Source organism: Bos indicus, chromosome 20 (assembly GCF_029378745.1).
Source record: "Bos indicus isolate NIAB-ARS_2022 breed Sahiwal x Tharparkar chromosome 20, NIAB-ARS_B.indTharparkar_mat_pri_1.0, whole genome shotgun sequence".
Classification (NCBI taxonomy): domain Eukaryota; kingdom Metazoa; phylum Chordata; class Mammalia; order Artiodactyla; family Bovidae; genus Bos; species Bos indicus.
The window spans coordinates 16918362-16932217 of NC_091779.1; the positions used below are offsets into that span (position 1 = coordinate 16918362).

The 13856-nt window shown below is 34.2% G+C and overlaps 1 protein-coding gene across 4 annotated transcripts in view; it reads right to left on the reverse strand.

Annotated features, from left to right (window-relative positions):
- KIF2A (kinesin family member 2A) overlaps positions 1–13856 on the reverse strand; it is a 71609-nt gene that overhangs the window by 6966 nt on the left and 50787 nt on the right. For 2 of the 4 annotated variants that reach the window (XM_070774637.1, XM_070774635.1), the window contains exons 14-20: positions 13484–13688; positions 12091–12201; positions 10966–11033; positions 7937–8050; positions 6621–6771; positions 3348–3449; positions 410–545 (exon numbers count right to left, since the gene is read on the reverse strand). In XM_070774637.1, coding sequence (XP_070630738.1) covers positions 410–545; positions 3348–3449; positions 6621–6771; positions 7937–8050; positions 10966–11033; positions 12091–12201; positions 13484–13688 — 887 coding nt within the window. The remainder of the gene's footprint in view (positions 1–409; positions 546–3347; positions 3450–6620; positions 6772–7936; positions 8051–10965; positions 11034–12090; positions 12202–13483; positions 13689–13856) is intronic. The other 2 variants (XM_070774639.1, XM_070774638.1) reach the window with 1 other exon arrangement.

Sequence of the window (13856 nt, forward strand, 5' to 3'; positions counted from 1 at the left end):
ATATGCACAGAAAGGAGATGCAGGTAGGAGGTGATAGAAAGATGACCTGGAATAGATCTAAACCAAGGAAAATAATACTGAAAAGAATTGGCCTAACAAAGCTCTGCATGGGTATATAAAACTTAAAAAGCTTGTTAAAATGTATTTTCCCTCTTTAATCGTAAGATGTCTATCTTCTCCAAAGACGAAAACAAAAAAGATGACTAGAGAGCACTTAAAATATTTCATGTTTCATTTTCAGGGGGGGAAAAAAAAAAACGGAATGGTGGGTTGGTCTTTATAACTCTAGAAAGATGCTAAACGTGCCCATAATTTTCACTTCAGATGTCTTTTTACAATATGAAATCCTCCCACTAATTACATACAAATATTAGGCAGATTTCAAACGATAAAATGAAAACAGAATTACCCCGCAGTTCAGTCAAAATGTCTATTTTTTGCTCAAGAATAGCTTCAAGTTGCGTGGCATATGAATCCACATCATAGTCTACTTCTTCAGTCATCTCTAGGAGAGCCTTTTCATCTTCTAACCATCGGATAGATTCCTAAAATGACACCCCCCCCCCAAAAAAAAACCCAGTAAGCCTCTTTATAAGACAGAAACCAGTGTATAGATTTATTTTAAATATACTCAAACATACTCAAGACAGTATTCTCTGAAATATTTATAACCATAAAACATCTTTATTTATAGAATAAAATCAAGAAATATTTCTTTACATTCAAATGCAAACATGATAGAAAAAAAAAATGTCCTATTTTTACTTTGAGCGGGGTTTAGGGGAGGGAATGAATCAAACACAGACACACACACACCCACATCCCAACAAGTGGGGTTTGGGAAGGGAATGAAGCAAACACACAAACAGGTGGAATGAATCACACACGCACACACACCCATCAATGAGCAGAGTAAATCTCAAAACCTCAGCTATCCCTAAAACAACAGGTATAATAGAACTTCTGAGCAATCTCATGAGGCCTATGGGAGACTATAACTTGTAAATTATCAGATATCCATTTGGGCCTCACAGAGGTTGCGCAAAGAGGTAATCATAAATTCGAAACAGTAGCTCTTCAAAATTATTGACTGTAAGGAAACACTGGATAGCTCCCGTTTTTTTGGCTGCACTGTGTGGCTTGCAGAATCTTAAGCGTTCCCTGACCACGGACTGAACCTGGGCCCTCAGCAGTAAAAGTGTGGAGCCTAACCACTGGACCACCAACGAATTCCCAAGAAAGCCCATTTAGAAGAGTCAAGTGAACCACTAAATAGTAACTAATTACTACTATTCCTAAGTGCTTTAACGAAACCACTGTTAACTCAGTTTAGATATGTGGAATTTATGAATTTCATTTTTTCACAATGCCATGAACCATAGATTATTAACAAGGTCAGATCATTTTAAATTAAAGAGTTAGGGGATATAAATATGGACACTTTCTAACTTTTTACAGTACACACAATTTCACTTTTCCAAACACCAATGTAATTTAATGACTAATTACAATTAGACTATATATCACCATCTATTAGAAGACTAAATATGCATTGATTAAAACACAGGCACACAACCTCCCAGTAATTTTTCTTTTCCTTCAGCTATACATTTAATTTTTAGAAACAAAACCCCAGTGTGAAAAATGGCAGTTCACAGAAGGGAGGAACAGTGAATAGAATTTTAAGACTATTAGATTGAAAGTCAGAATACTCAGTTTTTCCAATAAACAAATTTTAGACTTCATTATAAAATGGCAAAGTGGGAAATGATGGGCTTCATATGACACTTCATTCAAGAAGGGCATAGACAACTACATATAATGTAATTTTAGTTGCTGAATTTATTAAATCACTTGAATACATAATATATATTAAGGGCATATACATATATATGCCCTTTATATACATATATATATATACACACCCATTATATATGAATATATAATAAGAAGGGCACAGACAACTATATATAAATGTAATTTTAGTTGCTGAATTTATTAAATTACTTGAAACAAATCAGGTAAGAAGACAGGCAGGCACACTTCCTAAGAAATCTGTTTTGAGAAGATAAGTATACTTCACTTTAATAAAGCATTCACAAGTCTACTGCTGAATTCCAAACCAATTCAACTATGCTGCACACACAACTACTCTATAAATGTACCAATTTAATTCTGACACATCAAGCATAAATTTCAATTTGAAAGCCTCACTAAACAACAAAGTTTTGTTGTTTAGTCACTAAGTCGTGTCTGACTCTTCTGCAACCCCATGAACTGTAGCCTGCCAGTCTCCTCGGTCTATGGAATTTCTCAGGCAAGAATACTGCAGCGTATTACCATTTCCTTCCAGGTATCTTCCCAACCCAGGGATCGAACCCGCATCTCCTCATTGGCAGGCAGGCTCTTTACCACTGAGCCACCAGGGGACCCTGTTTGAGTTTTACGGGTGTTCTTATTATTCTAACAATTTTCTTAAAATTACAAGAGTCCTTTTTGATTTAATCTAAATACCTAGGGCTCTTCTTAAGAGAGTCATAATAAGGGTTTGACTTTAACAGTTTTAATCATTGTGTATCCAACTCTACAATTATAAATAGTTCTCATATTTTTGAGCCCGTCATCCAAATGCGTGAATTGCCTAGAGTTGAGGAATGTTAATATTTGTTTACAGATAAAGATTTCTTCAATATCAGAGAAGGATATACAGGTTAATAGGACAAAGGATTTATAGTACTGTGGGAAGGGGGTGGGGTTCAGGAGCAAGCCGACCACGCAGTCTCCATAAAGATGTTCAAATAGGTATCACTCTCCAGAATATTTTCTTGTTTAATAAAGAGGGGAGGATCATACAGTAAAAGGTTTTTTAAATAGGCTGAACACACAATAGGATAAATACCTAAGGAGTTATGGCTATATGAAGGGATATATTCCTCCTCATTCATCTGCAACTGATGGCTCAGTCAGTGCAGTAACTCTCCTGAAATAACCTTCCTTTTCTGCAAAGACTAACTCTTCCTCAACTGCCCTGATACCCTTTAGAAGAGTTTTCCAACTGCCTACCATGAAGAAAGAGGTAAAGGAGGGCAGAAGATCAACTCCTCTAAAAATAGACAACTAACAAAAGCAAAGAAAGTGGGAGAATAGTAGAAATCAACTACATCTTTTTACCACAGTTGCAAAGAAAGTTTGTTTGTAGTCATCATTCATTCTATTCAAATATGCCCTACAAATAGACATATGCATAAACATAAACAAGGGCTTTTTTAGATTAGTGTGACATTCAAAAGTCATTAGTAGCTAATTTTTCAGAAAAACATGTGATTAAAGATTCTACCATACTTCACCTGGAATACTGCCCTGTGATCTTCTACAACTTGTTCTTCCATTTCTACCATTTGTGAGACAGCTTCGTGAAAAGTAAACAACTGTGGGGAAACCTCTTCTTCCTTAAAATAAAAACAGTTTAAAAACTATGACATAAGTTTATATTTTAAATGTTAGAATAAAAAAGTGATTTTTCTATGTCATTTACAAAAATGCAACTGAGAAAGTGAGGAAGCCTGAATATTAAAGACTAAAAATAAAAAACAAAAGGCAAAACCAGAATTTCTTTTCATGGGTCAAAAATATTTAACATTCAGTAAGACAACTCAAACTTAAATGTATCAGTAAGAGATAGTTTTCACTTAGCCCAAGCTTTACTACAGAATTACTCTAAAAAAGCAGTCTCTTTCAGGAGTGCAACTGTTCAAAAGTACACTTATCACAGGCTACAAATATACTGAAATATTTCCTCAGCATTGTCTATTTTCACTAAGAATTCATATATATGTCTTAAATTTCTTTTCAGTATAAGAAGGAAAATGTTGAGTTTTAAGTTCATTCAATGTTCATTTAAAATAACACTTCAGTATAACAGAGATGTAAATATTACATCCTTCATGACTGTAACTATCAAATTGGTATTCTGAAGGTCTTAACTCTTACTAAATTTAAACTCTGAATTGCACTACATAATTTACTTATTGTTTTTTTACAGAAGTTATAAGGGATAATTCATGACTCTACTTCATCCACAAAAAACTACAAATGTACACATCATATATTTTGGTCCTATAACAAGTCAAACTTCTCCAGCTTTGTTTTCTTTGTTGAGCTTCCTTTCCAACGCTACTATCTAATGATTTATTTCCTCAAAACGCAGCCACAGTGATAGAGAAGTTCACTTAAAATTGTTGTATAAAATGTCAGGGCAAAAGCAACATTTGTCAAACAAAATACACAATTCTAAATATATGGGTTTATCTTGGTTAAATTAAATATTGTAAGTAGACATTTGACTCATCAATACACTACCATCCCTACAAGTTTATATAATCACATTAGCTAAAGAATTTTTTATTTTCTCTTTGCGAAAAGAACCATCTATCTGTTTTTAATCAGGACATGCAGGCATGAGTCTCTCATATTATGTCTTTCTGGTAAACCCACAATCAAAAACCTTTACTTATTTATCTGCCCACCTCCCTGCCAAGCCCAGAACGTCCTGTGTTTCCTTTGCTTCAATATACTATGCAAATTCCTATCACTTCCATGCAGTCCATGCAGAGAACTTTTTTATCTATACAACTACTTACAGAATTCTAATGCACTTGATTATCCTCTTAGTCTGTCTACTGTATTACTTTTATCTCCAGAGTATGTCCTAGACACGAGTCCATTTTACCTACCTTGTTAAAATTTAATATAGCAGTAAGAATATGTAACACACGCATCAACAGTTGAACTATCTCAAGATAGTTCCTTGGGGAAGGCAAAGTTGAAAGAAATTCACCCTCTCTCATACATGGAGAAGGTTGCAAGAACCCATAATGTCACGCTTAAAAAGCGTCTAGATTAGTTCTAGTGACCTAGCCAAGCTCTCCCAATTAAGGTCCCACAGAGACCCAACAGATACAAGAATAAAATGGGAGAGATATGCTGTAGGGCGTGCCTATCTCATTCTGGTTTTCTGCATCTTTGAAGGCACCATATGCAGGAGCAAGGCAGGGTTGCTTTAAGGATTTCAAAAGCAACTACAGTCTCTTTCAAAGCTTTTGGGGGACAGAGGATAGACTAACACCAGGATTTCATTTTTAGTTATTTATCGTCTACGGTTCAAAGTTGAGAACTCTTATTTAAACCCGGTTTCTTAACTTCAGCATCACAGACATTTTGTGGGGGTTTGTGGAGGGAGAATGTCCCTGTGCATTGTACGATACTGAGCATCACCCCCCGCCTCAACCCACTAGATCTTAGCAATACCATCCCACTTGGGATGACCAAGATGTCTCCATACATTTTTTTCCCTGGAGAGGGGCCAAGTCATTCCTGGTTGAGAACTGCTGCATTAAGTCCTGCTTTATTAATAGGAAGTATTTTGGAACATGATAACAAAATTAGTATGTTCATTTGTTACTCTAGAATATCTGGACTTTAAATTTAGCTGACATAAGATTCACTCGGGAATAACAAAGACCCAGACTTCAATCCTGCCTGGCTTCAGCACGTATTACTTAATCTTTTAGAAAATGTGAGGATTATGTCAGTTAATAAAACGCTTAGCAAATATGTGTCATGAGGTAATAAGCAACTAATAAATGCTATCGTTTATCATTATAAGAAAATGCCACTTATAGGATTCTCAGTGGGAAAAGTGATACAAAACTATACAGATTATACATTTTAAAAATGAAGTTAAATAACTATGTGAAAGTTATATCTGTGCTTTTTTGTTATTTTTTAATACATCTTTGTCCTTATGCATTATTATTTTTGAGCAACGGGGGAATCAAAATTTTAAATAATGAAATGTCACCAAACATTCAAAAATACAGAAAGCAGCTAGGTGTAATAAATGTCAGATTTTTTCATTTTTGATATAGTTTATGAGTCCTTTCAGTATATATCCATGTGTCTAAAGTAATCTTGTTTCTAAGCTTTATGTATAGAATATATTGCATGTACAATTCTCAAACTTGTCTGTTTCCTGTATTACTTTAAAAATTTCCCGATTTTAGGCACTTCCCTGGTGGCTCAGTGGTAATGAATCTGCCTGCCAATGTAGGAGACAGGGGTTCAATCCCCGATCCAAGAAGATCCCACATGCTGCAGAGCAACAAAGCCAGTGAGCCACAACTATCAAGCCTGTGCTCTAGAGCCCAGAAGCCAGAACTTCAGAGCCCACGTGCCCTAAAGCCTGTACACTGCAATGAGAAGCCTGTGCAACTCAACTAGTGAGTAGCTCCCGCTCAATGAAACTAAAAAGCCCGTATGGCAACAAAGACCCAGCACAGCTAAAAATAAATCTCCCAATTTTAATCAGTATAAAATCTGGAAAAAAGAATAGTTAGATCAGGGGTCAGCAAACTTTAGTACATATTTTGGCTTGTGAGCTGTATGGTCATTGTCACCTCTGTTCTTAACAAGCATGGCCATACTTCAACAAACTTTGTTTGTAAAATAGATGGCAAGCCCACAAGCTTTAGTTTATTGATTCCTGATTTAGAGGCCAGTTTTCACTTATTCTGGTATGTATGAAACAACTAAGATAATTACCATTATATTATGTCACTTACATTCTGTTCACAAAGAAGTTTTAGATCATCCCTCTGAGGGGAACTGCCCACACCCCACTGTGCCTCTAAGTCATCAATCTGATTTGGGGGATGGTGCATTATTGGACGGACGTCACCAGCAGCAGTTGGATCCACAGTCAGTTCTTTAACCCTATAAACACATAAGAGGTATCTTTAATTAACAAAGACTCATGAGGGATAAGAAATATCAACCTATTTAATATAAAAGCAATTCAATTAACATATTAATATTGATGATGTCAGCTTTCCAGATCAAATCTAACTGAAATCTGTGGAAATATTAAAGGTATGCTGAGATATTAAACTTTAGGAATTTACTTAAGTACAACTTTATATAATTACTTCAAACATAATTACTGTGCATAACAAATTGAGAATCAAAGTATGCTATTCAGAATTTCAAAATAAGAGACACGTGATACAGTTAAAAATGTTACAACAGTACTTAGACTAATAAATGCATCATTGTAAAAAATCAGTTTTTTTTGGGGGGGGGGGTGCTGCTGTGTGGCAGGTAGGGTCTCAGCTCTCTGACCAGGGATTGAAACCACTCTGGAGTGGAAGCACAGTCTTAACTACTGGACCACCAGGAAAGTCCTCTAAAAATCAAAGAATTTAATATACTTTGCAGATTTTTGGTAGTTACAAGGCTCAATTAAAATTAAAATACCTACACATGAAATATTTCTAATCCATAAAGATCAGAAGCTGTAAAGCTTTATCATTAAAAAAAGTTTACTCCCTTATACTCAAATTTACACATTTGGGAGAGGTACACTTTTTTTTTTTTTAATTTAATTTTTATTTACTTGTCACACCATGCAGCATATGGGATCTTAGTTCCAATCAGGGATTGAATCTGCACCCCCTGCGCTGGAAGCATGGATTGTTAACCACTGGGCCACTAAGGAAGCCCCCAAGTATCCATTTTTTAAGTCAAGAGGATCCTTGTGATTTCCTTGCACAAAGAATGTAAACTTTTCCTTTTAAATAAGACAGTCTATCCTTCAATAATAAATATGGAAAGATGACATCATCCTTAAAAATATGAGAGGGGGAAAAGGAAGCCTGAATTCTAAATCAACATTTTAAAGCAAATAAATGAATAAAGTATGTAAAAATTAAGATCATGCAGTATAACCACCACCTGTCAAACAAAATGAAAATGAAAAATAAAATGACTCAGGACAAAAGAAGTATATGCCATGAAAGTAAATGCTACGAAACATTTATATATAGCACAATCCAAAAGAAACTATTTAAAATAAACATCGTATGTATAGAATAAAGTAGACCTGGTAATCGAAGGAGAAAAGTCGTCATACTCATAAGAAGGAGAGAGATCAGGGCGACTGCCACTACCCTGTGAGAAGGGAATGTCTGATGGACTAATTCCAAACTCCTTTACTCTGCAGCACCAAACAGCAACAAATTAAAAGAAAATGCTCTTGTAAAGACAGGAATGCACATTTCAAGTTTTCATTTAATACTAACTTGATTAGAAAAGGATCAACTTTGTTGTGACAATGCATTTACACTATCTTAAAAATAATTAAAGTTAAGAGGTTTTTGAACCCCTCTGTTCTATTGATTCCCTACTCCATAATTCTTCCTTTTCCCAAGATCTTTTCTAGAAGTTTAACTAGACCATCAATTAAATTTGAAATGCCCTGTATTAAGCTACATGACCACTCGTGTCTAACTTCCTTCTGTAGTCAATACCATGAGTATTTTATAGCATTAATGAGTCCTCAACAGTCTTGCAGTCTTTTCAAACAGGACAGAAGAGAATTAAAGTCCTAATGGCATACAATCTTTATACTGAATTAACTTCTTTCCTATGCACCTAGAATGTATCAGTTATGAAGCAACTTTGGAACAAACTGAAAAAACAGTCACTCAAATAATTTTCTGTGTTTGGTGATTCAGATGATGAATCATGGCAAAGAAAATCCTTTAGCAATGGAATTTTAATTGTTCTTGACAATGTCTCTAACAGGTGTATTAACCAAATCACGGGTTTTCTGCACCAACTTTTTTGAGTTCCTATATCCTCTTTGGGCCAATCCTACTTAATAACAGCAAGCAATATTTATTAATTACTTTCTATCAGCAGATAGCATGATTAGTATTTCTCAGACATTATTTAACCATTACGACAATGTTGTGATATTACCACCATTTTACTGATAAGAAATTGGTTCAGAGCAATAAAGTACCTTACCCAAGTTCATTCAGTGAGAATGTGGCCTAACTGAGGTTCAAACCTGGCTGAGTACAAATTTTATGTTTGAACACTTCAATATATACCAACCATATTCTCTATTTTTCTCATTACTTCTCAAATTAAACTAAACGAAATTACTGTTTATACACATCAAAATAGTCACATAGATAAAACTAGTAATATCTTATACTTAGAATCTTTCTTTGACCTTTTGGTAATGTCTACTCTCAAAGGTTCAATATCACATTCATTTGCCCTTTATCCTTTATAGTCACTTTATAAAGCTTATTTACATACATGCTGACAAACCTAAATTTCTAATACTGAGTTAATCACTTTTTTACTCCCAACCCCATTACTTATCTTATTCTTTCAGAATATCCTCATTTAGGTACCCTTTTAGCCCCTAACCACACATTTTCCCTCTATTCAAAGCTCTCTTGCCCAAGCTGAACTATACTATATGCAGGAATTATATTCCTCAAATGAGCTATCAAAGGAGGTTGAAAATCTTTATTCCTAGAGATATGGAAATAAAAGACAGAACTGTTTGTCCCAGATGGTTAGTAATGTTGCAAATGAATCACATTACATGATAATAAATTAAAATATTTTACTTGGGTCTAAATGAACTAGAGGAATAGCCAAATACAGAAGTCTGAAGACATGAGGGTTTTAATTCTACAGCAGGACTATAACACTAAGCTGTTCCTCATCTCTCCCATGAACAATTCTGAAATAAGAAGCATTTTAAATTAGTGATAAAAACCCTACAATACCAAAAATGTTCACTATAAAGAATGATTAAACATTCATAGCCAAGATTTTATAATTCAAAGTTTAAAAGGGATTAAATTTAAAAATAAAATTCTATTATATTTTTAAAGAAATTGTTATTTTTCATCTTTTGGCAAAAGCTAAGTTTATACTTTTCAACAGTTTCTACTGATGATTTTTTTAAATCTCTTAAAGCAAAAGCAAAATACCAAAGAACAAAGGGTGTTCTCATTTATGTGAAGTTCAAATACAGCTACCTATATTGTTCAAAGATACATTCATAGGTACTAAAACTATTTTTAAAAAGGGAGAAAGAAAGAAAATTGAGCAATTTATTCCAAAATCAGGATAATGGATTAATGGATTGAGATTTATGTATTTATGCATGTTATTCAGGATCTGTGATCAGGATGGGACACATGGGGAATTTTCTGGGGGTACTGGAAATGTTCTATTTCCAGGTTTGATGACTAGAATTTATACTTTATAAGTATTCATTACATTATATTATGTAAAGTATGAAGTTTTCATTTATTATGTTTGGGTACTTTCCTATATGCATATATATTTAACATCTTAATGGAAGATTAAAAATAAAGTCTCAATAGTGACTAAAACAAAAGCAGTACAAAATACTCATGTTTAGCAAAATTAAAAGACTCATCACACTAGAAATGGAATACAAAGAGGAATTTTATCTTTAGGTTAAAATCACAAATGCAGTATGTGATAACAGAAATTTTAAACTATATAAATAGTTATTTAAAACAAGAGCAATGGGAACAAATTGTTTTAATGGTGTATAACGCTTTCTGTCCTCTCATTTGTAATAATCCAATTGTCTATTCAAGTTTGTAACTGTATTTTCACCATATAGAACACCACAAAGAATGGTGCTATCACTATTAAATCCCTAGATTTCCCATGTATAACATTTAACATTATCAGAAATAATTGTTTAGCATAGAGCAAAATAATTTAAGAAATACAGACTGCGCCTGATACTCACTTACTTTTGAGTCTTAACATAATGAGAACTAATACTACGAAATATAACTTGGTTAAATGGAAAAATGTATCATTTTCTTGAGTAAGACCAATTCTACTAAAAATGTAACTGTCTTCTCAAGTTACTCAACACAACCCTAATTATTTTTATTTTTAGGATGTGATAAAATTATTTTAAATATCATTTTAACAAATATCATGCAAACATTTTTTTGAAAACGGAAAGAACAGTAAGATTTACCCTGTAAGATATTAAATCAAATCAGATACTGTTCTATTCCTTTTGAATTTCAAAATAACCATATCTCATACCTATTTGCATATCTTAATGTATTGAGGGTATTTTCACAGGATGCCATTCCTGGAGAGATTGTGGCAATCTATGGGGGGAAAATGCAAAGATAAAGAAAATGTTATAGATGACAGTAATACTGACACGTGGTTCCTTAAGGTCTAATCTTAATACGGTCTCCCAAAGGAAAGAAACTCCAAGGTAACTCAGTATCTCACACACGTAGTCATATAGTAATTACAAACTCCAGTTAAAATATAAACAGCTCTAACAGCACCACAAAATGATCAAACATCAGGCAGAGAATGGAGGTCAACACCTCAAAGAAGGGAGTAACACTGAGTACTCACTGCCCCTCTTTTTGATAAATTTTTTTTTTTGTCTAAGGGCAAATTGTGCTGCTGTCACATAGGACAACTAAAACTTCAATAAAAACCTGGAGTTTCACTAGTTAAGAAACTAAATAAATAAAGCACAGTTTGGAGGTGGGCACCATAGCAACTGGGAAGTGAAGTCTGTCCCAGAAGAGAAGTAACCACAGAGCGAGAAACTCGTGTGTGTGTGTATGTATACATACACGTGAGTACTCTACCCAAATACACACATTACCCACATCTCTGCCTGACCCCCAAACTGGAGTACACAAGGCCGACTATAAGAAACATAGCTAAGTCTAAAAGAGCTAAACAGAGATTTCAAGGTCAGTTGCTGCCCAGAGCAGGGGAGACAAGAGTTTGGAGTTCAGCTAAGTTAACTTTCTGCTAAAATAATAGTAACAACAACAAACCAATAATATTCAGAAGAACATAACAGAATCCAGAGTGTCTGTAAGATATTCATTCATAATGAAAATTATATAATCCAAAATTCTAGACATATGAAGAAAGAGAGAAGTGTGACCAATATATAAGGAAAACAGAAAGCAATGGAAACCAATCTCACGAGGACTCAGAGATGTTGTAATTAATAGAATGCATGAATGTATTATAACTGTAATACAATCCTATCAGATTGGCAAGGACCACATTTTTAAGTTTCACTGTATCACAGTAGAAAACTTTAAATGCCATTAATGTATTTCATAAATTTCCCATAGATGTTGTATAATTATTCATTTAGGATTAAGACAAAACAAGCAAACTTACCATGCAGGTACGAGAGTTTTCACCTATGAATGAATCTCTTAACACCTGAGTGAGTTTACTTGCTCGGAAAGGAGTATGAGGTTTATTTCTACCTAAGGCTCTGATGCACTCCTGAAAATTAAGAAAGCAAATTTCACAGATTATGTTTCTTATAAACAGTAATCTTAACGAACATATTTAAAAGATCTCTTACAATAACCCTAACATTTAAGATCTGATCAGCTCTGAAGATTCTATCAAGAGTTTTGTTTACAGCACAGTAAAAATGTTCTTATAAATCTTTATTCAAGAAAATGAAATTTGGGAAATAAAACCACCAGAAACAAACCCCATAAAACAATCTAATCAGAAGACTACTTTGTTAATTCCAAGAGATTCTGCCGGAGACTATGACTGGTGTTTAGAAGTGACAGGCAGTAGGATAACTGTTGTTGTTCAGTTGCTAAGTCATGTCTGACTTCTTGTGATCCCATGGGCTGCAGCACGCCAGACTTCCCTGTTCTTCACTATCTCCCAGAGGTTGCTCAGCTTCATGTCCATTGAGTCGCTGATGCTATCTAACCATCTCATCCTCTGCCACATCCTATTCTCCATTTCCCTTCAATCTTTCCCAGCATCAGTGTTTTCCAATGAGTCGGCTCTTCACATCAGGTAGCCAAAGTATTGGAGCTTCAGCTTCAGGATCAGTCCTTCCAATGAATATTCGGGGTTGATTTCCTTTAGGATTGACCTCTTTGCTGTCCAAGGGATTCTCAAGAGTCTTCTCTAGCACCACAGTTCAAAAGCATCAATTCTTTGGCGCTCAGCCTTCTTTATGGTTCAACTCTCACATCCATACATGACTACTGGTTTGACTATAGTCAAACCATAGCTTTGACTTTATGGACCTTTGTCAGCAAAGTGATGTCTCTGCTTTTTAATATGCTACCTAGATTTGTCATAGCTTTGTTAAACTTTTTCCATAAAAGAAAAAATAGAATGTTTTCTTTTCTTTGTTAGTCAAGGGAGATATATAATATTGGCCTAACTTTCTGAAAGCCATTCCACATTTTTCAGAGAAACTTTCTTAGCTTAGTTTTGTGGTTCCTTGTTCTCCTTCAAGAAAAAAGATTGATTAATGATTAAGGCTCCCTGGAATCTCCCTAAATAGCCTGTCAACTATTTGGAAGTGGTGTGTCAACTAACAGATCTTTTAACTACCCTAAAAAGAATAAATAATATGTATAAAGAAAATTTCTGGGAACAATAAAAATCTATAACTGCAAATATAAATAACTAAATTTTGATAATCTCTCTTATTAGAAAAAAACAAACACTATCATTTTGTAACTGAGTAAAACAAAATTAAAGTCAAAAGTAAGAGACTTTTCACAATTAAAAGGACTTTATTTACCTTGAGTGCTAAAAGGCTTTTATTAATTTCAGCACCTTCAAGCCTAGTTTGCCTGTCCGCACTGGAAGTATCAGCTCCTCTTTCATTTCCAGCCAAATCGATGAGAGAAAATTTGCCATGTAGTTTTCCTTTCCTTCTAAGGATAATCTGAAACACTGCATGGCTCCGAGATGAATGTGCATTTGCAGATGTCTGACCGGACGTTCTACAATGTAATTAAGAACATTTTGATATGTAAAAAGTTCAATTTGTGCAAGCCACAATGTTTTCATTAAAAATAGAAACAAAAAACTATTCCGTTTTTATTATTTAAATACAATAGAGCTATTGTGAATTAACAACACAAATATAATGAGATTAATGCAGTTTAACC